This window comes from Glarea lozoyensis (assembly GCF_000409485.1).
Source record: "Glarea lozoyensis ATCC 20868 chromosome Unknown GLAREA16, whole genome shotgun sequence".
Taxonomy (NCBI): domain Eukaryota; kingdom Fungi; phylum Ascomycota; class Leotiomycetes; order Helotiales; family Helotiaceae; genus Glarea; species Glarea lozoyensis.
Genome location: NW_007360990.1, coordinates 500,547 through 524,203, shown reverse-complemented (window position 1 = coordinate 524,203; position 23,657 = coordinate 500,547). Strand labels below are relative to the sequence as shown.

General features: G+C 45.2%; 8 protein-coding genes across 8 annotated transcripts; 3 read left to right on the top strand and 5 right to left on the bottom strand.

Annotated features, from left to right (window-relative positions):
* Positions 1-377: 377 nt before the first annotated feature.
* GLAREA_07443 (uncharacterized protein) lies at positions 378-3,215 on the top strand (the record flags this gene model as incomplete). The annotated part of the gene is made up of 4 exons (XM_008082131.1): positions 378-750; positions 798-1,023; positions 1,091-3,134; positions 3,186-3,215. The coding sequence occupies 4 exons, from the start codon at positions 378-380 to the stop codon at positions 3,213-3,215; spliced, it is 2,673 nt and encodes an 890-aa protein (XP_008080322.1).
* Positions 3,216-3,850: 635 nt separating this feature from the next.
* GLAREA_07442 (uncharacterized protein) lies at positions 3,851-4,359 on the bottom strand (the record flags this gene model as incomplete). Its single annotated transcript, XM_008082130.1, has 5 exons — positions 3,851-3,934; positions 4,009-4,055; positions 4,116-4,199; positions 4,253-4,265; positions 4,324-4,359. 5 exons carry the CDS (start codon positions 4,357-4,359, stop codon positions 3,851-3,853), a joined length of 264 nt encoding a protein of 87 aa, XP_008080321.1.
* Positions 4,360-4,783: 424 nt separating this feature from the next.
* GLAREA_07441 (60S ribosomal protein L38) lies at positions 4,784-5,345 on the top strand (the record flags this gene model as incomplete). Its single annotated transcript, XM_008082129.1, has 4 exons — positions 4,784-4,813; positions 4,886-4,919; positions 5,050-5,178; positions 5,290-5,345. The coding sequence occupies 4 exons, from the start codon at positions 4,784-4,786 to the stop codon at positions 5,343-5,345; spliced, it is 249 nt and encodes an 82-aa protein (XP_008080320.1).
* A 346-nt stretch (positions 5,346-5,691) lies between these two features.
* Positions 5,692-6,324, bottom strand: GLAREA_07440 (uncharacterized protein; the record flags this gene model as incomplete). The annotated part of the gene is made up of 1 exon (XM_008082128.1): positions 5,692-6,324. One exon carries the CDS (start codon positions 6,322-6,324, stop codon positions 5,692-5,694), a length of 633 nt encoding a protein of 210 aa, XP_008080319.1.
* Positions 6,325-6,928: 604 nt separating this feature from the next.
* GLAREA_07439 (Zn2/Cys6 DNA-binding protein) lies at positions 6,929-9,008 on the bottom strand (the record flags this gene model as incomplete). Its single annotated transcript, XM_008082127.1, has 5 exons — positions 6,929-7,060; positions 7,121-7,885; positions 7,931-8,071; positions 8,118-8,864; positions 8,949-9,008. 5 exons carry the CDS (start codon positions 9,006-9,008, stop codon positions 6,929-6,931), a joined length of 1,845 nt encoding a protein of 614 aa, XP_008080318.1.
* Positions 9,009-13,352: 4,344 nt separating this feature from the next.
* On the top strand, positions 13,353-14,050 carry GLAREA_07438 (NTF2-like protein; the record flags this gene model as incomplete). Its single annotated transcript, XM_008082126.1, has 3 exons — positions 13,353-13,446; positions 13,493-13,548; positions 13,598-14,050. The coding sequence occupies 3 exons, from the start codon at positions 13,353-13,355 to the stop codon at positions 14,048-14,050; spliced, it is 603 nt and encodes a 200-aa protein (XP_008080317.1).
* Positions 14,051-14,373: 323 nt separating this feature from the next.
* On the bottom strand, positions 14,374-16,718 carry GLAREA_07437 (FAD/NAD(P)-binding protein; the record flags this gene model as incomplete). The annotated part of the gene is made up of 7 exons (XM_008082125.1): positions 14,374-15,168; positions 15,239-15,265; positions 15,329-15,407; positions 15,642-16,001; positions 16,050-16,107; positions 16,158-16,550; positions 16,631-16,718. The coding sequence occupies 7 exons, from the start codon at positions 16,716-16,718 to the stop codon at positions 14,374-14,376; spliced, it is 1,800 nt and encodes a 599-aa protein (XP_008080316.1).
* Positions 16,719-19,009: 2,291 nt separating this feature from the next.
* GLAREA_07436 (ALDH-like protein) lies at positions 19,010-20,968 on the bottom strand (the record flags this gene model as incomplete). Its single annotated transcript, XM_008082124.1, has 1 exon — positions 19,010-20,968. The coding sequence occupies one exon, from the start codon at positions 20,966-20,968 to the stop codon at positions 19,010-19,012; it is 1,959 nt and encodes a 652-aa protein (XP_008080315.1).
* Positions 20,969-23,657: the final 2,689 nt, after the last annotated feature.

The following is a 23,657-nucleotide window of genomic DNA, read 5'->3' as shown; positions in this document are numbered from 1 at the left end:
CGAAAGGCATTTGCATGCAATATCACTGCCTGCCCAAACAGCTAATATTCACCTGCGGTAACTCGAGATTTCTACTTTCATCACCTGGTGAAACAGGCAAGACCTCATTGTTCTTGCCCGTCTCGATAGCGTTGCCGAATCACCTTCGGATTACAAGAAGCTCACCTTTGGCCTTTAGTGCAGCTTCAAAAATAGCCATTGTGCCCCATTCTTCCCACAAACTTCACATCATTCGAATGATGGAATCATTCCCATCTCAATCACTCCTTATCATCTATCAATAAGACTGCCGCGACTTACTCGAACCTTCCTACGCTCCCTCTGAAATCGCAACAGTCTCCCAGTCACAGCCGTATCTTTTTTAATACATCGCAGCCATGAAGTTTCAAACGGCCAGCCTCACCGGCGAGAAAGTCGACGGAGTAGCATCGATCTTTATCAACGAGGCAGATGGTATAGAGTTTGAATCACCGCCAAATGGTCACCACTACAAGAGCTATGTGCTAGCTGCACCTGGGGACATGATAACTACTCGAACTGAGACATCTTTGGAAGACGAGGTAGAGGAGTTCGTCGACCTGGTGGTTGATGGCGTTTTGCGTGCCACCTCCACGCCCAAGAAGGGGAGAGGCAAGAAGTACACTAACACTGTATCTTTCGATCGAGTGCTTTATCACAGGTTTGAAGGAGGGAAGAAGAGGGGCTTGAAGGCCGGTGTCATGGAGGTTCAACTTCAAAACAGCCTTGATGGTATGTTCAGATTATGCAATCATGGAAGATGTGCTAACCGCAGATAGACAAGGAAGCCGCCGACGGCCAAAAGACGTTAGACCTCGGTACTGTAGAACTACAGATTTGGCGCAAGTATCCAGATGCATTACTACCGAAAGATGTTGTAGCTGCTTGGAACAATGTGGCCCAGAACAGTGGCGAGAGTCGGGCTGGGAGCCTTGAGGATTTTCCCCGATGGTCAGATCAGAATCTTCGGCTGACAACAGGCGTGCCGCAAGATTTTGAAATCGGGTCAGTGACCTCTATTCTACCTTTCTATCCTACCTTTCCATAGCAGAGAAGGCTAAGAAGTAAACAGATTCTCAGGCGATTACAAGACTTCCAGAGTGGCAAAAGATAAAATAACGGAGCCCAGGTTAGACTTCCGGTTATTCACCTCCGTGAAATTTCACTTGGCGACACCAGCAACACTTCGAGGACTTGGATTTGAAGATGTGCCAGAGTACCAGTCAGCATCTAAGGCGCCTGCGGTTCAAAGTACTATAGGCTCTGAGGAGACAGCCAAACAAGGTCGAAAACCTTTGCCAGGTGCGCCTGAGAAGGCACACAAAGGCGAGAAGCCCGAGAAAGGATCCAAAGTAAAGACTAGTAAAGCACAATCATCTTCAAAGTCAGAAGCCAAGCCGACCGGCGATCAAAAGCCAAAGAAAACTTCGAAGAAGGGAAAGACTATAAAATCCGATGATAAGATAATCGAGTCTAACGTTATCAATTTGGAGGAAGAGAGCGAAGCGATTATGGAGCAATTCCAGAAAGCTAGCAACGAGCTACTTCAAGAAACCGCCACAGAAGGTGGAAATACTAAAGAAGAGCCTACGAACAAGTTTACCCCTATTAACAAAGGTTCTATCGACGTTAACCAACAAGCAACATCCTCAACTACAGTTACGACCCTACCCTTACCACTCGTTAATAATCAGCCAAAGTCGCCAACCAAACTTAAGAAAATGAAGCCTCTCTTTGTTCGTGGCGTGAAGGGTAGCCCAGCGGATCAACCACCTAAGTCCGTTCTAGAGACTATGATGGACGACGCCGGCGAGATTCCGCGGGTACGGGAAGAAGCTGAGTTGGCTCTTTTAGACAAGTTCGTAGTTGTGACGCCAACTATTCCTGGGCAGACACCTACTCCAAGTAACGATGAGGGTAGATCACACCTGCATTTACTGTCGCCCTCTGAATTAAGCAATAAAGCTACGCTAGAGATTGCCAATATGCGAGGCAACGGAAGTATTCCTCCCAATGATATACACCCATCCCTATTCCACTCTACCCTTGTGCGGTATGGTGGTCAGGCAAATACTACAGGCTCTTCCACACAATCATTTAACACTTCTCAGGATAGGAGGGATGCAGGAATTGCACTCCAGGAGTGCTACAGTGCTGTGTTTGCTAACCCTCAGGTTAATGACAATTCTTCGGCAGGAGTACAGTTAAGAACACCGGTCGTTCCCAGAGAAGCCTCATTATTGTCAGACGCGCCAACGGAAATTGTCGACCCAGAAGATATTGCGAGAGTAGTTGCTCAATTTGTCCCTCCAACTCCAAATACTATTAGTTCCCCTAGTCTGAACTTTGAATCGAGCCAATCTCGAGTTTTGGGTTCTTCGGCTAAAGCAATTGTGCCAGCCAATACTCCGCGTTCGAGAGAGCAGATGGCTATAGGTCTTGGTATCAATACTGAGATGATGGATAGTGGAAATGAGTTGGGCCCACCACATACTCCAAACGTTATTTGGAGTACCGAACAGACTCCAGACACGGACGATGAGTCTAGGTTTCTCTGCCGCGGCTCACCAGCACTCCGTGGGTCCGCCTTGCAAGAAAACAATCTACGACGTGGCTATTTAAGCGAATCGCCAACGCCTTCTCGGGAACGAGGTAGCGCTCGAAACCATCAACGTACCTCTTCTGCTTCCCAGTTTTCTCGCAAAGTTTGTACGGATGCGATGGGTTCTATTGATGGTCGTATACAGTCACCACTCGGGGTTGATGGTGTACGCCGGACGCTATTTAGTACAGCCGTGAAGTCATCGACACAGTCACCTTCTCTTCCACCCGATCTACACGTTTCCTCAGCATCCGCTGCCCTGAGTATCAAGCGTCCAGAGAAGAGAAAGCCTTCTATACTAGCAGAAGGGGATGAAGTATCACGGAAACTTTCTTTCCCTCCAGCTGATCGAGACAGCGATGACATTAACAAACGTATCACAGCCGCAAGATTCCGTCTCGAAGCTGCTGAGAAGAAGAAAGCTAAACTTGACGAACAAGATAGGCTAGCTCACGAGGTACAGGAGATGGAACAGGCCGCTGAGAGACTTGAGAGAGAGAATGAGATAAGAGAGGTACGTTTGACATATCATGCTATTTCGACAAAGGGTGCTAATTTAGAATAGGCCACTTGGGGACGTTCAACTGAAGACTAAGAGTCCTTGGTTTTATTGGGAACTGCTCTTCTCGGTTTTTCGTCAATGACACGCATATATGTTTATTTGGTTATCCAAATTCTGTTTCGATGCCTAGCACTGCGTTTTCAACGCAGCTATGGCTCTCATTCGATACACACCAAATCCTTAATAAACTGTCACAAGTTGTAAGGTGGTGTTTCTGGAGCATAGAAGACCTTCCGGAAGGCTTTCGATCCACAAAAGCGAGCTTTTCCCCATATCATTGGATGTTCTATTAGCTTGGGATATACCCACTTGGAGTTTTATGGATTTCAAAGCATGTATATCTCTCTCATTCGGGAATGGATTAGTTCTGATCTGGGTCAGTATGGGGAATTTCAGATTTTATGCAATTATTTGAGGAATGAGGAATGAAATTGGTGTTGCGAGGTAATCAGTTAGGAATTAATGAACTACGTATAAATATGAGATGGCTTCAATGCTGGTAATTGTGACTCTGATTGCACGCTGTATTTCTGCAGTTCTGCTCCTTATGGAAGACACTCTTTATGCCAGCATGAACTCTGAGTGCACTCTGACTAAATCCCCATGATGCAAAAAATTGCAGAACAAAGTTTACGAGTCCAGCTCGCAGCCCAAGCAGAGCATCGCGTTTATGCCCTTGGAGTCCGTAGATTCGCTTTGACTCGTTCAACAAGCTGCTCCTTTGTGTCTTTAGAGTTAGGATGCAGGTTTCTCTGGGTTCGAATTAGTACAGAAAAGCATAGAGAGTAAACATGCCTGAAAGAAGACGTTTAAAGTAAATACATACGGCAGCCAGCCATCTTCTTAACTCCTCCATGGTCCATCTATCAGGATCTGTTTGCTATTTAGTACAATCGACTACTTAGATAATGTATAAAGTAACATGCTACATACCACCTGTAGGATCAGCTTCCTTGGGAAACATGTCTTGACCCCATATTGACCATGCCGCTGCTGCTGTTACAACTCCTGCGAACGCTTGAAGCTGTGTTAGTACGATAGATTTAGTGTGCATTGGAAGTGGCCTGTACCAAGGACTGTGTTCTAGCCGATGTTAGTTGACTAAAACAATTACTATTTCAAACTAAAGATATAAAATTACCTTTGAATTAAGAGCTCTGTCGATTGGTGTAGGCATTTTGATGGTATGAGGTCAGTAGCGAGAAACTTGGAAGGAAGTTGATGTTGGTTTGCGATAGTTTTGCCAGGTTTGCAAAAATAAGTAAGAAAGAGTAAGATTGAAAGATGCTTCAAGATGGGATTTCTTAGTAAAGATATAATATTTGAGTAAACTATTCATGTATAAGAACACCTCTTCATATCCCGTCCAGCTTGCAGGTGGCCTGGAGGACCGCGTCACCAGCCTCCTCCCGGGTTTACGCCACACCTCAGCAACATTATCACCTCGTGACACATCCCTATCGCCCCACTCCGAGAACCGAGTGCGCTTACCTAATGCTCCCACAGTGGGAAATTTCGCATCAACACCACGATTAGGATCGCAGCACGACTAACTTTCCACGTCCAATTCTTCCCCATTCACGACTTCGATAACCGCCAAAATGCCTCGCGAAATTTCAGATATCAAGAACGTAAGTTTGTTCTTGCCATTGAAGGATTGAAAGAAAGTGAGGGGACTTGGGCTAATTTATTTGGGAGGATAGTTCATCGAGATTTGCAGACGCAAGGATGCTTCATGTATGTTTTTACACCACGATTTTTGCTTTATGACACTCCAGAGCTTGGGAGGAGGAAGGGAAGGGCTTGCAAATGCGCAATGATGGGCGTGAAATTGTTGGGATTTAAGGCTGATTTTATGGTCGAATAGCTGCACGGATAAAGCGCAACAAGAACTCCTCCATTGTCAAGTTCAAGGTCCGATGCCAGCGCCACTTGTACACTCTTGTCTTGAAGGATTCCGAGAAGGTTGAGAAGCTCAAGCAATCGCTGCCACCAAGTACGTTTACTATCCTCGAGACTGGCCACGATCGCTCCTACTAGAACCCAAGATGCTGGCTGGATACCGAGGTGAAGCTTTGGAGTATGACTGTGCTAATAATCCTCTCAGGTCTTTCCATCGCCGACACCCCAAAGAAGAACGCTAAGGGAAAGAGAGAGGCGTAAATGTGTAGATGAAGAATGGAATTCGAGGGGCATGGGGGGAAATGTTATGCATACAATGGACGGACATGATTTGCACAAAGGCGTCTCTGGCATACCATGACTTTTGACACGAGAGCATTTGGGAGTGCTAAGCTGAGAAGATAGCGAAGCGGAAATTGAACGAGTCACCCAACTTCGGACCCCTCGACGGCGTTCCTGTCACACATCTTTTGGTGACCATTCGTGAAATCGGTGCAATTGTCTATGGGATGGTAGTGGAGAAGAGTCCCAGCAGCAGAAAAATAGTATTTTCAGCAGTTGATGAGAAGTCGAGTCCGCCGTTTCGATTCGGATTGCCCTTCCAAGCTCAGTTCACTTTGATGTCGAGGTCAAACAGCTCCTGTTTGCAAATCTCCACCCGTCCAGTCCTACTCAATCGCTCTTCCACGACATTTGCGATAATGTCAAAATCATCTCCGCGTCCAAGGAACAATCCATCCCACTCCACGCCCGCCTCGTTATTTTCTGTAATCCTCCAACCTCCCTTGATCCCCATTTCTTCCAAGATCATCAGTCCCTTTAGCTTCTCAGCTGACCCAGCACTCCTCTCCTCATCCAAATAACACCTCACCAGCCCACTAACCTCCATTGCACCCAATGGCTCATATACCCCCCTCGTTACAATATCAACATGCCACATCTCAATCCCCTCAACCTGTATCTCACCCTTCAACAGCTCTAACAAATCCAGGTTCTCCTGTGAGCTCAAGAACGTATTGTGTGCTGAGACGGAGTCCCAGGTGCCTATCAGATAGATTTTGGAGATGATGGTGGTGGTGGTGCTTGTGGTTGAGGGTTTGTAATATGTGAATTTGTGGGCGGAAGCTTGTTGTAGGGTTTCTTGGGCGGCACGTAGATTAGAGAGGAGGAACGGCGTTGGTGGGGTGAGGAGGAGGATTGCTAGTTCTGTTACATATTTTTGATTTGGAAGGGTAGACATTTTGGGGCTCGATTTGATATGCGTGAGTTCTTGGATTGTGAACTAATGTGATTTGGTTCGTTTTGGGTTTGATTATGAGAGTTGTTTACAGAACAAATTCGGAAGGGGTTAAGACGGCTTTAATGTCGTTGTGTTAGGCATGATAGATTCGTGGTTGTGGTCTCGTGTTGATCGCAAACTACTAGAGGCAGTCGTTAGATTCGTCACGCTCGCTGACTCAAATACGTTCAAATGAAATGTCTTATTACACTGCTATTGCATAACTATTTACCTAGACCTCCTATTAGGAATCTCTGATTGATTAAGTCCATTTAATCTGCGAAAAGGATTCTATATATCTTGAAATAAAAATGTATCTTAAAAATAAACAACCAGCCCAGTGGTATATGGAAAAACATGATATAGTACAAAATTCCCGTATGTTGACGCCCATTACTTCATTGAAACCATAATCAATACCCCGTGTATTTCCGTTGACCCGAAGAGGATGTGCTGTTAACCAGTAATCAGGAAATTATATAACGCCGCCACCAAGTCTATACCGCACGGTCCTGAATTAATACGCTCCAAAATGGAAATTGCTGCAACATCGTGTTTGTTTTTCTCAACTTGCAGGCCAATTGCTCTGTTCTGTCTGGCTGACTACGGTCTCTTCCGTTTTCTTCATGCGATGAGTATAAACAGCAAGTTGATGTCTTTCGAGTTGGATGAGGGATGAGGGAAATTGTACTGGCATCTATGAAAAAGTCAGCTGCCTGCAAGATATACCAATGCTTTAAAAGCTAAAATTACTCACGTGAAGCAGCACAGAAGCTTGATGAATGCCTAGATTCTCATTAACATACTTCAATCTCCCCCTCAGGAACGTACGTTCCGAAGGGAGTGCGAAATCCGAATTTGCAGCGCTGAAAATAGGCCACATGACAAAGATAGCCCATAACGACTTGACATTTGGGGAGTCGGTAGTCCCGCAAGCAAAACTTGATCGGTCGGCCATATGCTCGTCGTTCTGTTTATTCCAGCCGAAGATATACGGGACGCTGGCAACGATATCCTCGATGAGTCCTCGACAGACTTGAGTGGCGGTCGCGTATTCTTCTGTGAGTCTGTAATCTTCGGGATTGCAAAGCCATGCCACGCAGCGTAATATCGTTGTCCATGTAATTAAGCGAGAGGACCGGCCGATGTTGTGATGATATGCCATCCACATTTCCGTGTACGCATCAACGCGTCCAGGATGTATGAGTGAGTTCTGGAGATCCGAAATTGGGTAGTCAATCCAGTTTACCGGTGTAACAGCCCATGGGCCTTCTAGTGTGTCGAACCAATTCGCGTAATCCTGTTCAAGCGCTTTGGCTCGTTGTAATAAATCGAATACAGCATCATAATCCGCTGCTGTACGAGATGGGTGTGCTGCTATTTCACTATAATCGCCACGGAGATTTGCTACTCGGATGTTCAAGCGGGCGAAGGCATTGGAGCATTCGTCTTTTGCTGGAACTGACATCCAGTATTCCTCGCTTACATCTACGTGCTTGGAGCGCGTTATCCGTTGGACGACCTACAAGATTAGAATTCGTTCAATATCAAGTAGAAGAGACTATACCATTAGCGCTCTGACTGTGTTCCACGTCTCCTGTCCTTCTGGCTTTTGAAAGCTTTCTGGCCCCCGAGCTTTAAGCAGAGCTATAGCGCCATCGATATGCGAAGCCCATCCTTCATGACTCTTTCTGGGCGCCATGATTTGCTAATGGGATATTAGTGAGGTTTAATTGGACTAGAATGGTGCTTACCTCAAACGTCGACAGCATCAAAATCGCGGCTAAGGTAGAGTCATCCGTGGCCATTCTTGGATTTTTTAATGTAGCGTTAATCTCTTTCAACGCTGTATAATATGAAGTATCAGCTTTTGGAAGTAACGACTTAGAATTAGGTCGGGCCCCAAAAGCCGCAAGAGATACAGCGGAGAAAGCGGACTTCACCGCCGGACTCATCTGTTCGCTTCCAAGAAAGGGTAAGATGAAACTTAGATATCCTCGAAGGGTCCCTGGCTGCGGGACGACCACAAAATTTGACAGGAAAAAACAAGCCGCCTGTTGATCTGCCGGAACAGTGAGATGAGTAAATATGCACCCGGGATGATATGCAAGATATGGAGAGTGATTTGCTCTCTGGTCGAGGTGTCCCGTTAACCCATTTGCAAAGCTACCTAGACTGGAAACGCTGCTGCTAGATGATGATGATAGGTGACCTTTGGAAAATTGCCATGTCTGAGCTGATGGAATATGTGAGTTGTATGATTCAAGATTGGTGGCGGTCATAGGCGTAAAAATTGTGGTTGGTGAGGGATTGACCAGGTCGAAGGGACTCTGAAGTTGGCTTACGCCTTCCAGAAATGACCTGTGATTAAACAAGCGGGATATTTTCTTCTTCGTCGACTTTGTCTCGTCTCGAAGATTGAGCTCGAACGCATCTCGATAGCCAGGACATATTCTCTTTGACTTCTGACATCGCATGCAATTGGGTTTCGCCTCATCGCACTGCACTTCGTTAGCTCTACTTTCTTTCACTTTCCAGATAGATTTGGCCAGTGAAAATTTTCCGTTCCGGAAGTAATGATTTACCTTGATGCGTCGGGCCCGGCACATATAACAACCTTGTGATGGCTTTCCCGTGTTCACCATGTTGACACGCGCAAGCCCTACGCGAGCTTCTAGAAAAGATGTTGTTGTACGAAGCTGGGATAGGTTCAGAATAGATAATAGTGTGTTTAGCTACCGTTGCATAGTTAGCTGGACTGGGTCAAGGGATTCAGCCTCATTCTCTGGCAGTGATGAGGATATATACAACACAGCTACCGATATATGTATGTTGGCGGGAAAGGGTGCCAGTTTCATCCGCCACGACGTTCAGAAGCTTATTTTCAGTTTTACTCCAATGATATAAGATCCGAATTGCGGTCCGCATGATCCGAATATGTCATTCCTATTTTGAGGTGTGCTTTTTGGGGGACTGGGGCTATCCCTCCCCTCAGGCGTTCTTTTCGTCTGTGCCAGCCTGCCAGAAGATCTCACAACAAGGAACGGCCGCAAATCTCAGACCGCACGACGCAATGCGTATTTATCTTGAGGGGTTGGCAGGATTGGTTGGCTCTGTTTAATTAGCCTCTTGCCCAGTCGGAGCAGTATAGCTTTGGGAGCGGCAAATCCGAGATATTCGTTATCCTCATCGGCCAGCAGCCAGGCTGTTACTTGCAAGTTCCACCGCGGGGTTCCAACAGATTAGAGCCGGCGGGGTGACACCTTGACATATGGCGATGATTGGATGCGTACCGCTGTCTATCACTTTTGACACAACGTTGAAAAGGGGGCAGGGTCCAAGTGGGAAAATAGATCGTGAAACGGAAGACAAAACGACAAAGCGTAACGGTTATCGTGGTCACGTGCTCGGCTAGAGTGAAAACCAGGCTTGATTTCAGCGGCAATATTATCGAAACTTATGAATTCATACAAGTAACGCCGTTTTAGGGCCCAATACAATCAGCTTGCTTCTCACGAGTCAACCGTGACGCTCAAATGCGGCTCAATGACGCCTCGGCCAATCCTATTTAGTGATTTCCAAGGACTGGGGTGACGGAGGTGTCTACAGCGACGTATGGAACCAGATCCGTATGGCTATCTAGAACTCTGCTAGCTACAGGACAATATAGATATATTCCGTGTTTCTAGGAGCTCTAAGAAGGGCAGATTATTAATCTAGGACATGGCGTCACATACGCCTCGACGTTAAGCGAGGACACACGAAAATACTCTTGTTACCATAATGATAAGTTCAACATCTGGTCGATCCAGAAGATATCTACGCTTTCTGTCAAAGACGAAAGAACTCGGCGAAGCCTCGCTGTAAGCGTTCCGTCCACTTTGATTCAATTTTGAGAAGATATCAGGAAGCTGGGTCTCCCCAACGAGATGCCTCACAAGTGCTCAATAAACAGGGCTCAAATGCTCATGTATAGTTGCTCTGCGTTGGTGACCCTTGAGGTCATAATATGTATGGTAAGCGGGGCAGACTTCCAGGATCTTATCATGTTATGCCGAATCTGATTGTCCGGCAACTCATGGTGATCCCCCCGGTCGGGTACGGAGGTACACAAGACATCGTCGATAATCACTGGCCAGAACCAAAACCATGCTCAAACATTCCTTATCTTTCCGGACAAACGTCCCTTGATCTTTGCCGACTGCAAGACATGAGCGGCGGAGGTACAGCTTTCGGTCAAGTTCTGATGTTGTGTACCCGCCTAACACTTCCTCCAACAACACCATCAACTCGTCACCGGAGATGGATATCGCGTGTTCCTCATGTTGCTGGTGAGTTCGGCCAACTTCATTGGCGACGCAAAACTCCATTGTACGGGGTTCTGAGTGTAAGCACATTCGTCACCGGCTTCCATCCCGATATAGAATTCAATGCATAACCACACGAACCACGATCTGGTTGAAGCACTTGACAAGAAACAGATTAGAGGATTGCAAAAGATGTTTCCTGCACTGCCTCACGGCCTCACCGAATTATGCTTCCAGGTACTGAAGGAAACAAGACTCGAAATCGCCACTTTTCTCGCAAACAAACATATGACTGTGTTGTTTCGGAACACAACCACAAGACCCAATAGGCCGGGGAATCATCTGCTGGAGCAATAGTTGTAATTCCTGCAACGTGTGGGTGACGGATGACGAGAATTCCGAGAGTCTTGAGGCATAACTGCAGTTATTAATGATCATTCGTGGAACGTTTCAATCATATTCTTATACAAAAGCAATGTTTCTCTGCTTTTGTTCAGCTGCAAGGATCTCGACGAAACGACAAGAACCTGAGATACGGTACCAGAATCTTCCCCGTTGACTTTGACAATCATGGAAATGTGGAAATAGCAAATCTAGCAAAGTCTAAACTTCACGAGATTTTCATGCTGGGTCAAGAATACAATTTCCTGTTTCTTGACTTGGATCCTCCTGATTTTAGAGCACCAGATTGAGTCGAGACTGGCCTTTGCTGACAGTCAGAATATTTTTCCAAACAACATTGAATGCTGGCGAATATGAAGCTGTGCCCAATACAATCAAGTATGCTGATTACAGAGGCGCTCGAGGCCTCACACACCCATCTTTTCTTCGATTATGGCGTATGTGGTTATCACAATATATTGCAATTCCATCATATCAAACTCCAATTAAGGGAAACGTCCATAATACGTCAAAAAGATGTCTAACTAGTTTTTACATACCAAATGAGGGTTTATTCCAGGACCCAGTAAGTCACACCGTTCCACTCTCCACAACCCAAAGCGCTCGCTTAAATACTTGAAATACCCACCTAACCGTCACTAGACCGTGACATGCAGTCGACCAACCTGTGAGCAAAAGTCTTGGCTTGGAAAAGATGAAAAGTGGCCAAAGAGAACACCTGAACGTCTGTTGATATATCCGATTCCGCGGCGCTAGAAAAGGCAAGAATGGTTCGACTGCGCGAAAACGTCGGGACATGAAATGCAAGCGAGATATGTCTGGCAAGATAAATTAACTATTTCGTTGTCTACTGACCCAATTGGCTACTACAGTCTTTCAATCCTGTAAGTGTACATTGCAAGAAGCACCAAATGTACCTAGCTTTCTTGGGTCTTCACTTGTTCCAACAGGATATGCCTGCTGTTCCGGATGCCATCTTCACTTCACTCTACCTCATGCAACCGCCTTGACCTCTATTCTTGTCTTTGAACGAGAAGTTTCCAAATTCATCAGACTTCTCCTAGTAAATTTTCCGCTGCTTTGTGGTCCAGACATGTCCCTGCTTGGGACGTCGAATGAACCGAAACAGATAGCAAATCTATCGAACATCCCCGGATCACTTCCTAAGATCCTCGCGATATCTAGTGCCGCGGAGGGATAAACCCAGAAACGATTGCACGGATATCTTCCAGACCGTTAGACGGGGGGGGTTCCTGAGGCGATCATCTATACGTAGCCGGTCGAGCCGGTAAGCTTGCAATGGTCCTCACTGGGTCAAAGTAACGGGGCACAGTCTTCCATTTGTTCATTTGCACATTGGAGATCTGTATTCACGTTAGCATAGAGTTCTCGAAATGTCCCTACATTTTTGCGAAGACTTCAGCATATTTGTTCTCACAAGACAACTTGTGCTTGTGGCATTCGCAGATTAGCGACTGGGAAGTTCAATTGAACGAAGCATGTCTTATTAGAGGGTGGTGAGCCCTAACCGTCTTCGTTTTCTGCAATTGCATGTCATAAGCTGATCGTTGTATTCCAGGGACAAAGTATAGGATGGGAAAAAACCTGTCCAACGTGACGTTTACCTTCCCAACAATTCGAGACACATACTTTCCCGCCCTATCATGACGGATAGCCTGTTCTTCTAAGAGAATATGTCTCTGTTCGGCAGTATGATATATCGTGGATCGAGTCCGGTCGACCATTCAGCTGTTGTTGGATTCTTGAGAGGTTCAAAGTTCAGTCCATACAGCACTCAAAACCGCAAACTTGTAGGACACACCATCTGGCTTTCGAGACATGACCATTTGCAGGCAGGCAGGCTAATTCTTAAACATATCAAGACCTTCAAGCTACAGCGCATGACATAACGGATCCGGTGGTGGAAGGCAAGCTGGAATCCGAACCTTCTCTCAAGTGTGAATGGTCAACACCAAAGGGTAAAGCTGCTCTGCTCCGCAACGCCCCGGATTTGCGACGCATTAATTGCACCAATATCCTCGGAGTCGGTGAACATAAGAACCGATATTCCATTCCAATTCCTCCGGGTCCTTATTTGGGGTCGTATGAGTTTACAAAAGGGACCTCCGTTGCGGACGCGGCGGACATCCGAATATGCGACTCAACACCCCTAAGCGATGTGGTTCTATATAACTAGAAACTTTCGTGACGTCTCAACAATCATCAAGTCGCAATCGCAGACCATCAATAAATAACTTAACTTGACGAGAATTCCTGAAGATGCCTACTTTCACCATCTCATTTGACGAGAACTCTTCTTCCAACATGGGGAAGCCACAGTTATGGCAGAGCGCAAAGCAAATCTCTTTCGAGGGTTAGTACTTTAAGAAAACCAGAATTTAATATGCTAACAATTCTAGACCACCTTGAACTCACAGCTTTGATGTTCGATTGGGGAGACAGCTACGATGCCAAAGTCTGTATTTCATTGGAACAATATACAATTAATTACTGACATATTCAAGGACTGGAAACGCCTTCGCAGCATCATTGCACCAACGCTTCTCGTTGATTACACCGATATTGGCAAGCCATGCTGGCCAGCAATGTCCGCAGAAGACTTCATGGGCATGATCACCGACGACGGATTCCTCGGCGACCCATGTGTCAAGACCCAGCATCTCCTAGGTGCTACCCGTTGGGTTCGTGTCTCCGACACCGAAGTCATTGGCAACCACCAGCTCCGTGCTGCCCACCAGGTTTATGAAGATGCATCTCTCTCCAAGGTCAAGCTTCGAGGTCACTCCCATGCCACCAATGAGCACTACTACAGAAAGGTGGATGGTGTATGGAAGTTTGCCGGTCTCAAGCCAAAGGTCAGATGGAATGAGCACAACTTTGAGAAGGTGTTCAAGGGAAGTTACGTCGAGGAGGAGGTGAAGGAGGTTCCAGTGAAGAATGGTGCACCAGCTGTTTAATTTGTTTTCATGCATTTGGGGGTAATATCCTGGCGATTGGTTAGGTGTAATGCATAAAATGTTATATTTATGAAATTGCTTGCTTGGTGAAGTTTTTGCTTGAGGAAACAAATGCGATTGCGAGCTCATGTATTCCATGGTGATCACCCTGGAGATTTCAGACCCTGAAAGTTAAATCATACTCCAACCAAATCGACAAAAAGTAAATCACTAGTGACGAATGATTGTTGTCAGATAGAACGTTAGTCCATGTCAACGTCTTTTATCTGTGCCCGCACTTATCTGCGATGATACAAAGACATCGTCACAGATATCTCGCTTGCTCACATGCCACTCTTAATGAAATCAGCACATCTCTCAGCAACCATAACAACAGGCGCCTGCAAGTGTGCACTCAATCCCTTGGGAAAGATACTAGCATCACAGATCCTAAGACCCGTCACACCATGAACTTTCAGTTCCTCATCAACGACCCCCAAGTCGTCCTCGGAGCCCATTTTACAGGTACAAGACCAGTGAAAGACGCTCCTGATATACTGCCGTATCAATCTGTCGAGCTCATCGTCGTTCCCATTCTCTGCGTCTTTTTGTTGGCTAGCTTCTGGGTAGGTGATGTTATTGAGCAGTGGAAACCCGGATGCCTTCATTATCTCGGCTAATTTGAGGGAGAGTCGGATTGCCTTTCTGAGGACTATGTAGTCTGCAGGGTTGGAAAGAAACCCAAAATCTACCTTTGGTCTATCGAAGAGGTTGGTAGACGAGAGTCGAATAGAGCCAGAGGATTCTGGTACCAAGTATGTGGCCAGAATGGACACCGTGCCCAACCTTTGGTCACTCCGACCTTGTTCTCCTGGTTTGTCTATGGTGCTGATTGCGGCTGGAATAAGTTCCAAATCTGGCAAATTGTCGGAGGGCTCTGCATTTGTATTATCTCCAGCGAACTTGTATTCGGAGCCGTCATCCGATATTGCCCTTGAACGTGCAAAAAGGGCAATATGTTGTGATGGCATGCTAAATATACCGGTCCCATGTAAGATATATTTCACCATCTCTGGTAAAGCCTTCTTAAAGGGATGGACCATGGCCTCGCTTAATGATTCGTTGAGTGGCGTTTCCCACTTCACACAAGATGTGTTAGTTATTTTATTTCAGAAGGTCACGAGACACTGAATGAGCAATTGTTCTTACTACAAGCGGAAACCCGTGGTGATCTTTCTGTTATTATATAAGTTAGCAAGCCTGCAAACTTTTGGAATAAACAAACACAATAGAACATACCAGATTAAAACCAACACCTTCGAGATCGCGGACCACAACAATTTTATGCTCTTCCAAGTGTTTACGAGGGCCAATGCCACTGATAAAATTATGTTAGTGTTTTGAACAGATACGGTGACGGGTTATAGAGGCTTCGGAAGTTCGTGTACCAGAATGATATGGGCTAATTCTCCATACCATTTCCCGACAAGAGTGGAGTTTGTTCGACAACAAAAAGCCAGTACACAAGCACACAGGCATCAGGTTCCAGGGGGTATGGAACTTCCAGGAAGAAACATGCAAGAATATTCGTGAAGTGGAGAAGCCGACTTACCTGCGCATTAGAAGGGGTGGTGAGCCAAATGTCCCTGAACAAACGATCACTTCTTTCTTCACCTTAACCGAGTACACAACTTCAGATTTAGAATCGCTATGCCTCAGTAGTACTTCATCAGGGCGAGGTCGTCCATCTTCCATCACAAAGGTAAGACGAGACACCACGGCTTTGGTGCAAATTGTTAAATTACTCCTTTTCGACACAACATCGTGAGGAAGAAAGGCTTGTAACGTCGAGACTCGCTCACTGCGCTTATTGATAGTTGAATCAACAACAACGACACCTTCGTTTGGTGCTTTAGGTGAGCTGCCATCCAGTACTAAGGGGAAACCATTGGCCGTTGCTGCATCTAGGAACCTAAATTACTTCAGCCGTTATGAACTTCATTATCCAAAGGCTACGTACGCTCGGAAAGCGTTGAAGACCCATTCAGCATAGACAATTGACTTATTGATCCATGGTCCTACAGCAGGTCGATCACCATGTAATTCTTTACCCACATGAGTTGCTTACCTGAAATTCCACGCCACTTCTGCCAGTACTGGTGTACGTGCTTCTCACTTTTGATGAAATAAGGCAAGACCTTTTCGTAGCTCCAATTTGGATAACCTAAAGCAGCCCATGCTTCATACTCCGCAGGGTTCCCACGGGTATACACCATACCATTTATTCTAGACGTTCCTCCCATAACTTCCCCGCAATATAACTGAGTAACTCTATCATCACAATACTTCAGTGGCTCGCAGTCCCAACTTACAGCGCCGGTACTTGGATTGAAGATATCCGTAGATAGCAGAGGAATACGTGACATCCATGAATCGTTGAGAGGTCCTCGCTCGATGAGAAGAACTGAGACTTTCGGATCTTCACTCAACCTCGATGCTAGAACACATCCAGCAGTACCGCCTTTTAAGGTTAAGTCAGCAAGAATGTACGACCTCGGGAGTTTTTATGCTTAAATCCAGCTCACGGAGAAGGTGGCATACCTCCTACGACCACAAAATCATATTCTTTCCCATTAACTTCTTCTGGCTTGTGCTCTGGGTACTTGGTACGGAACGGCCACATAGTCATTTGGATGAGCTGACAACAAAGTGCCAAAGACAATGAAACACGATTGCGAATGAGAGCTTTTAACACGTTTTCTCAAAAATATAGAGAGATTCAATAAAACCAGATCAATAAAACCAAATGATAGAACATTGAATGTAACGTCCGAGGTAAGCCCAACCTTGTTGGGTTGTTGGCATTGTTGACATTTGTTGGATGTAACTACTCGCAGCCAATTATGCGACGAGACTTTCTGCAGCAAACTGAGAGCGGAAGAAAGGTCATCACGCGCCAACAATCTTAGACAGTAGACGTATATACTCGATGAAACAATGCTTGCTGCAGTAGATTGCTCCAGGACTACTCATATGAGTACTTGGCATATGTCCGAGAAAGTTTGATCTCCGGGAATTTCTCAGTAGGATATCTAAACCATCATTCTCGTTCACATGGACCACTTGCGGCTTAACTTTGAATGGCATGAAAGTTGCAGCAAGAACTCCAACCAAGAGCGAAAGTGAAAGACGGACAACAGTTCGCCAAATGCAAGATCTTATGGATATAGCAATTGATATCCTCGACATGGTTGCGGGAAACTGGTTCTTCAGGTCCCTGGCGATGCCAGCATTCGATATAGCAATCAACATCACCACTCGCAGGCTTGCGTGTGAATAGTGTCAGATGCTACCTGAAAGGGTCTTCGCTTGTACTCATTGACCTGGCGTTCTAATTCGTAGCAATAGCTCGACTCCCTAATGTTGGAATACTCTACTCTGGGTTTACCTCTTACCTCAATACCACTTCCGCCAGCTGCGTCAGTATTGCGTAGCTCATCCACGCTTTTTGGTGCCAAACCCGTGGCCTTCTCGCTTTGTCGAACAACATCTCCCTCACTCTTCAAATCTAGCGGCTTCGAAGGCACCTAGTCTACCACCACCGAGTTACTTGTCCAAATTGAGGAAAGCTTGTCAAATCAAGAGTGATAATATCCATAGTTGCTCCAGAACCACAAGCTTGCGAGTCTCATTCTCCGTAAGCACCGTGTCGACTCCCGACTTTGCGATGGCTTCGCGAACGCGTAATTCCTTTGCCGCCGTTGGAGCTCTCAACGCCTTTTATATTTACGCTTGGCCAGTCCCTCTTTATCCGCCGCCCTCTCTCAATCAGTGACATTGGGTTCCGAATCCAGGAGAGAAGAAAGAAGCAAGCGTCCAGCACTATCTCACTTCCTAACACCCCTTCTAAATTCCTCTCATAGCCAGGCTTCCTAATCGGCGTTCCACACGTAAAGGCATCATCTCTTCGCTTCCTCTGTCGAACGGGTCGGAACGCAGATTCACATATGTATTACCAATACCGTCGGATGTTTTTATGGTTGGGTATGAGTCCAGATATCCAACTGCCTGCTTTACAATGTCTCGGCATAATCGTCCAGAATTCGTATTATCGTGAAACTCTTCCGCATTCGACACGATATTGCTTTATTGTACTGGGATATTCCAACCGGGAACGTAAGAAACGCCATCGCGATTAACAACAAGTGTTACAATGCTCGGTAAACCGATGTCGACGTCGGTGGCTCTCGTGTCGCATGTGACGCGTAGTCGTGTTCACTAAATTCATTATTTGCCTGTATAGTATCTATACAGCACCTATTTACCCCCATCAGGTGCTTCGAGCCTTCGACCTTACCAAGGATAAAGTCGTCCATCGTTTGGAAACCTACCGTATTGTTCCAGAGTTCCTCTGAGCAATAGACGCGTCATCGAGAGGGAAACCAATTCAACTCGGTGATTGGGAAACAAATATCGCAAATTGACGCAATGTTATAGTTACGCAAACTACCGTCAGTAGTATCGAAATGGATAAAGTGGCCAACGCCATCGGTACGATGCAGAACAGGAAGGAAAATGAAGAGGGAAAGAGGGAAATGAATCTCGGAAAGCTCTCCTCCCTAATCGCGTGGTCAGCTGACCCTAGGGCTTCTCCAGATAACCTGATCTCTCCTCAACTGCTCTCGACTCGCGACACGTTTCAATTTTCGAGAGTGGACTAAAACTTAAAATGTGTAAATTCGGAACAATACGTACGATATTCAATCCGCTACTAGTAGTAGGACATGCGATATAGGCCTCTCATTTTCTCAACTTCACATCCAGTCAGTAACAGGGCCGTTTTTTCCCCACTGCGAAATGCTATTTATGTCACGCTAATAAGATTGTTTTATATTTGCAAATTTGATTATTATATTAGAAATGAGGCATGACGAACATAATCAGCAACTGGAAGCTGGTCAGACAGAAACTCGTAAGCTCTTAGCACGCAATTGCTTTCGCGTTCATCATGTTGGGGTTCAACGACTCACAAGAGCCGTTCATCGATTCCACGGAGTCTGGCAACGATTCATCCCCAGAGACACTAGATCCATCCTCATCACTGGAGTCCCCAGCAGAAGATTCAGCCTTCTCTCCTTGGAGATGACACCAGATATTTTCATGCATAAATTTCATCAGCTTGCTACCCTCCAATCGTCTCAGACTCTCTAAGTTCAATGACTGCAAGATTTCAGCATCTGGATCTCTTGAAGCCAATTCGTCAAGCTCTGCGAAGATCGCGGCCTTCCAAAGCTTGGGATACTTTCCCGTTGCCTTTTCGACCTCCCTAAGCAGGGCTAGGTCACCAGTCATACCTTTCTTACATCCTGCGAGTGCATGGATTCGGACTTGTACGTCTTCCAACCAGAATGAATAACTCGTGCCGACGGCATCGAAGGTTATGGTCTTAGCTTCCAGGAGCATGTGTTCTAGTTCCGACTTTGTGATGATTTCGGATGGCCACACGGAATCGTATGTCATTCCCATCTCGCTGGTGAGTTCTCGAATGGCATCTAGATATGCAGAAATCTGCTCGGTGTTGTGTTTGTTGATGACTACCATAGTATCGATATCACTCTTGTTCGTGGCTCTGTTCAATGCCGTACTACCAAACAGAAAACCAAAGACTAGGTTATTGCCGAAGTGAGTCGTCAGAAGTGAGCTCACAGCTTTCTGAATGCGTTTAGATTTACCAGCACCAATCGGTGTGATGCTGGTGGAAGCTATGTATTGGGAGATTTCTTTGGGAACAAGGATAGGTCTCGCCTCGATGTTACTTCCTGTAGCGACGAAGGAAGCACCGTGACTGTAGCCGCCATAAGCTACGTTTCCGCGTTCAACATCTATGATTGTTTGTTCGCGGTAGACAATTGATCGCTTGAGGCTAGAAATGTACTTGCTGTTTCCGAAGAGAGAAACATACATCTCATTAGCTGCGTATTGTGGATCTTGGAAGTAATCAGCGAGTTGGTCATCACTGTCGTAGATGTTGACGAAGAACACCGGGGAAAAGAATTCTTTGTAGTTGGTGGTGCGGGATAAAGGGGCGACTATGATGGTAGGTGACACGATCGTGCTTGCGAAGTTGATACCACTACCAAAGACAATATCTGATCGATGTTGTTGGAGCAGAGAAGCAATGCAAGTAAGAGAACCATCTTCAGCGATCAGCCCAACCGTAACGTCGGGATCGGTATAAGATCCTACTTTGACATCGTTTACTGCAGACTTCAGACCGTCGATGAAGGCATCTGCGATGTCTCTGTGAATCAGAATGTTATCTGGCCCCGCACAATCCTGACCACTATTGAAGGTCTTGGTTTCCACGGTCTTTGTAATGGCAAGATCGATATTAGCATCTGGTGTCACCACAATAGGGTTGCAGCCCCATCCATTGAAGAGAAAAAGACTGTTTTTCTTCGTGTGTCCAAGAATATAACCAGCAGTACTTTCCTTACCCGTGAAGATTGTAACATCAGACTCCGCCACAACATCTCTCACGAACTCTTCGCGGGAAGCGAAACTTACTTTGATGTTTGGGAAGAATTCAGCGAGTTTGAGCAATGGAAAGAGTTGTTGGAAAACTGGAATCATTTTTTGTGGTGGGCGGAGGCAGACTCTGTCAGCCATGAATGATGAGACGATGGCGAATAATACCAATGAGTATACTGGAAGATTGACGGGGAAGAAGGTACAAACCTGCCCGGTACGCTGAGTCAAATATTGATTTAACTCATGTGTCGATCTGAGGCATTCGATACTTCGCTCGATCTCGTCGAGAGTGGTGTGTTGACTTTGGTACACTGTCAGTAGCTGTGTTATAGCAGGAAGACTGGTTTCCAAGTGATCAGCATAAGCGAAGCATTTCTCTCGAACTTGTTGGTGATTGATTGAGTCCATTGTTGGTGATTTGGGAATTTGAGGGTGTAGTGCCGTATTTGAGATTTTTAACATAAAACACAACAAAGTTGGTTAATGGTATGTTGAAGTTCTGTTAGGTTGCTACAAACTTACTCTTATGTATTTCATGGAGTTGTTTGTAAAAATCTCTACACTGTTTTAGCTCCTTGAAAGTTAGTGTTGTTCCTGAGCACATGAGGGATAGAGATGAAAGACATTTCGTGTCGAAGAAAGAGACTCATCATTAAACAATGAATTGTTGTACTCAAACAAAGATTAACAGTCATGGCAAGACAAAGCATTGTTGTGACCCCTCTAAAATGAATCTCTGGTAGTGTTTCCTAGTGCATGATACCTTTGGTTTTGATCACTGTTGCTAATGATTGATATTAACAGTGAGGAATGTGGGACCTTTGTTCTTCCATTTTGGAGAAGGTGTGCGTCATGCCGTCACCTGAAAAGGTCATTTTCTCTGCTCCGCTGTCACCGCATGGGTGCTCGTCACGTAGACAAACACTCATACCTCCTTGATGTAGGATGCTATGTATTACTGAACGATACGCGAATTAGAAGACTATCTATGAGTAACTAAAACCTATGTGATAATTCCTTGTGTATAGCGATTGGAAACCCCATACCTATACAGCGACTCTAAAAAGGCAATCAGTAATCTGTTCTCCTCAAAAGCTACCAGGAGAGGGCAAAGACTCGGGAAGACTACCATTGAACAAACCAAACCATACGTAAGATAACCAATCCGCGTATGATAATCCTAAGCCATCTCATACTCTTCCTTCCCTCTGAGATCGGATGGTAGCGTAGAAACCACGCCAGTGCAACAATTGCGGCGAACGCTCCCAATATTTAGGTTGGTCTATCAACCGAATCACGACGAAAGAGAAAGTCTGGGGTATCGTGAAGAAGCGAAGTTGCGGCGGATAATCGAATGGAAGGTACATGGACATTTTTGACTCAAAGGTAATTCCGAGGAGTGCGAAAGTGGCGAGTAATCTTTGAATCTATCGGCAGAGTTTAACAATGATTTTGTTCAAGACTTGCATTATTACAGATAAGAGTGAGAAATCGAAGACTATGTGGGCGAAAAAATTATGTCATGAACAGTATTGACTATGATGTCGTGCGTACTGGTCGGGTCCAGTACTAACCAGTTTATCGGTCCCGGCCCGTGGTGGACATGCTTTCCTGTCAAAGGACTCCTTTTCTTAGACGTGGCTTCGCTCTTTACCTTCAGTGTGAAGACAAAATGTAAAGTCTTGTTGTGAGTCCTATCTTCCTCTTCTCTTTCCCTAACAGTCATATTTAGCCCTCTTGATCGAGACACTGTTGTGTATCGACTTTTACTTGACTTTGGTAATATTATTTGAGGAACATTATTATTGTTCTGTTGCTATGACGTGCTTGTTTAGACCGGAAATATACTTGTAGTAGGTGATGCGGCAGTTGACGGTTAGGTCGTTTTAGGAGCCGATGTTGTGAGTTGGGAATTATCTCAAGAGTTGGTTATTTTGAGGATTTAATTGTGAACATGATGTTGAATGTGAGAGAAGGTGAGAGTTGAGTGGAGTTTTATTTAGGTATGCTTTATTGTGGGCCTTAGTTGAGATGTAGTGAGTTGTTGAAGTGAGAGAGTCTGGCTGCGGATGTCTTCTTGCGAATACTTCATTTTCACCGCTTCTTAAACTATTCCAAATGTTGAAACACTTTCTGGATCATTTCTATTAAGTTTACAAGTACCTTCAAGGTTGCTGTTCCTTCCACAGCAAGTATTCCTCGTCAAAAGCATCGTATCCAAGAAATGATAATAGACGGTGTGTTTTGATATTGAGTATAATTCAATAAGCCAAATAGTTTTTTTATAAGTCTATATTGCCTGAATATTGTATCATACAGCCAGTACCATTTCACAACTCTGCTACAAAATGTATTGTCTATATTTTCTCTTGTCACCCAAGCCTTAGCTTCAAGTTGGTTCAAATATCACAAGTGTTCACTCACTGTTTTTTATGTCCTGAAAAATTCACAGCAAGTACGATGTTGGCTGTCTTGTAGTACAACCAAAAAATTTCTACAAAAGACTCTCCCCCAATCACTTATAATAGCAGTATAGGAGCTTACTCTTTAACATGACAGGATGAGTTATACAAGTAGGTCATCTTTCTTCAATTTGTTCGAAAGCTGCTTTGTATAACCCCCCACCATCAATGAAGAAGACTCTCTGAGATTTTTTTAACCCATTTCTGAACTCTAAATATAGGGATTTGAATGCGTCTGTTGTCACAAGGACCTTCTCTGGTAAGCAGCATCAGCGGACGGCTGTTGCTTATCTGATATTGAGGTAAGTAATATTTACAGTCGACACACCTCTTGAGACAGAGAATTGGAATTCCTGAAAGCATGTATTAGTTGCGAACATTCCATCAGTCTGATCAAGGATGTTCGATAGTCTAAATCCAAGAAAAGCATTCTGGAAATTCTATTGTGGGCTGGAATGTCCAATAGCAAGACTGCTATACCCTCTATTCTTTGCAGTGAATAAGCTAATTCACACATGGTATTATGTCTTATCATCAAAATCCGACATGACAGTAAGATCTCTCTCTAAAGGATTCCATTCTTTGAAGTGATGTATGAAGCTTTGCCATCAAATTAAGCGACCAGGACCCTTTTG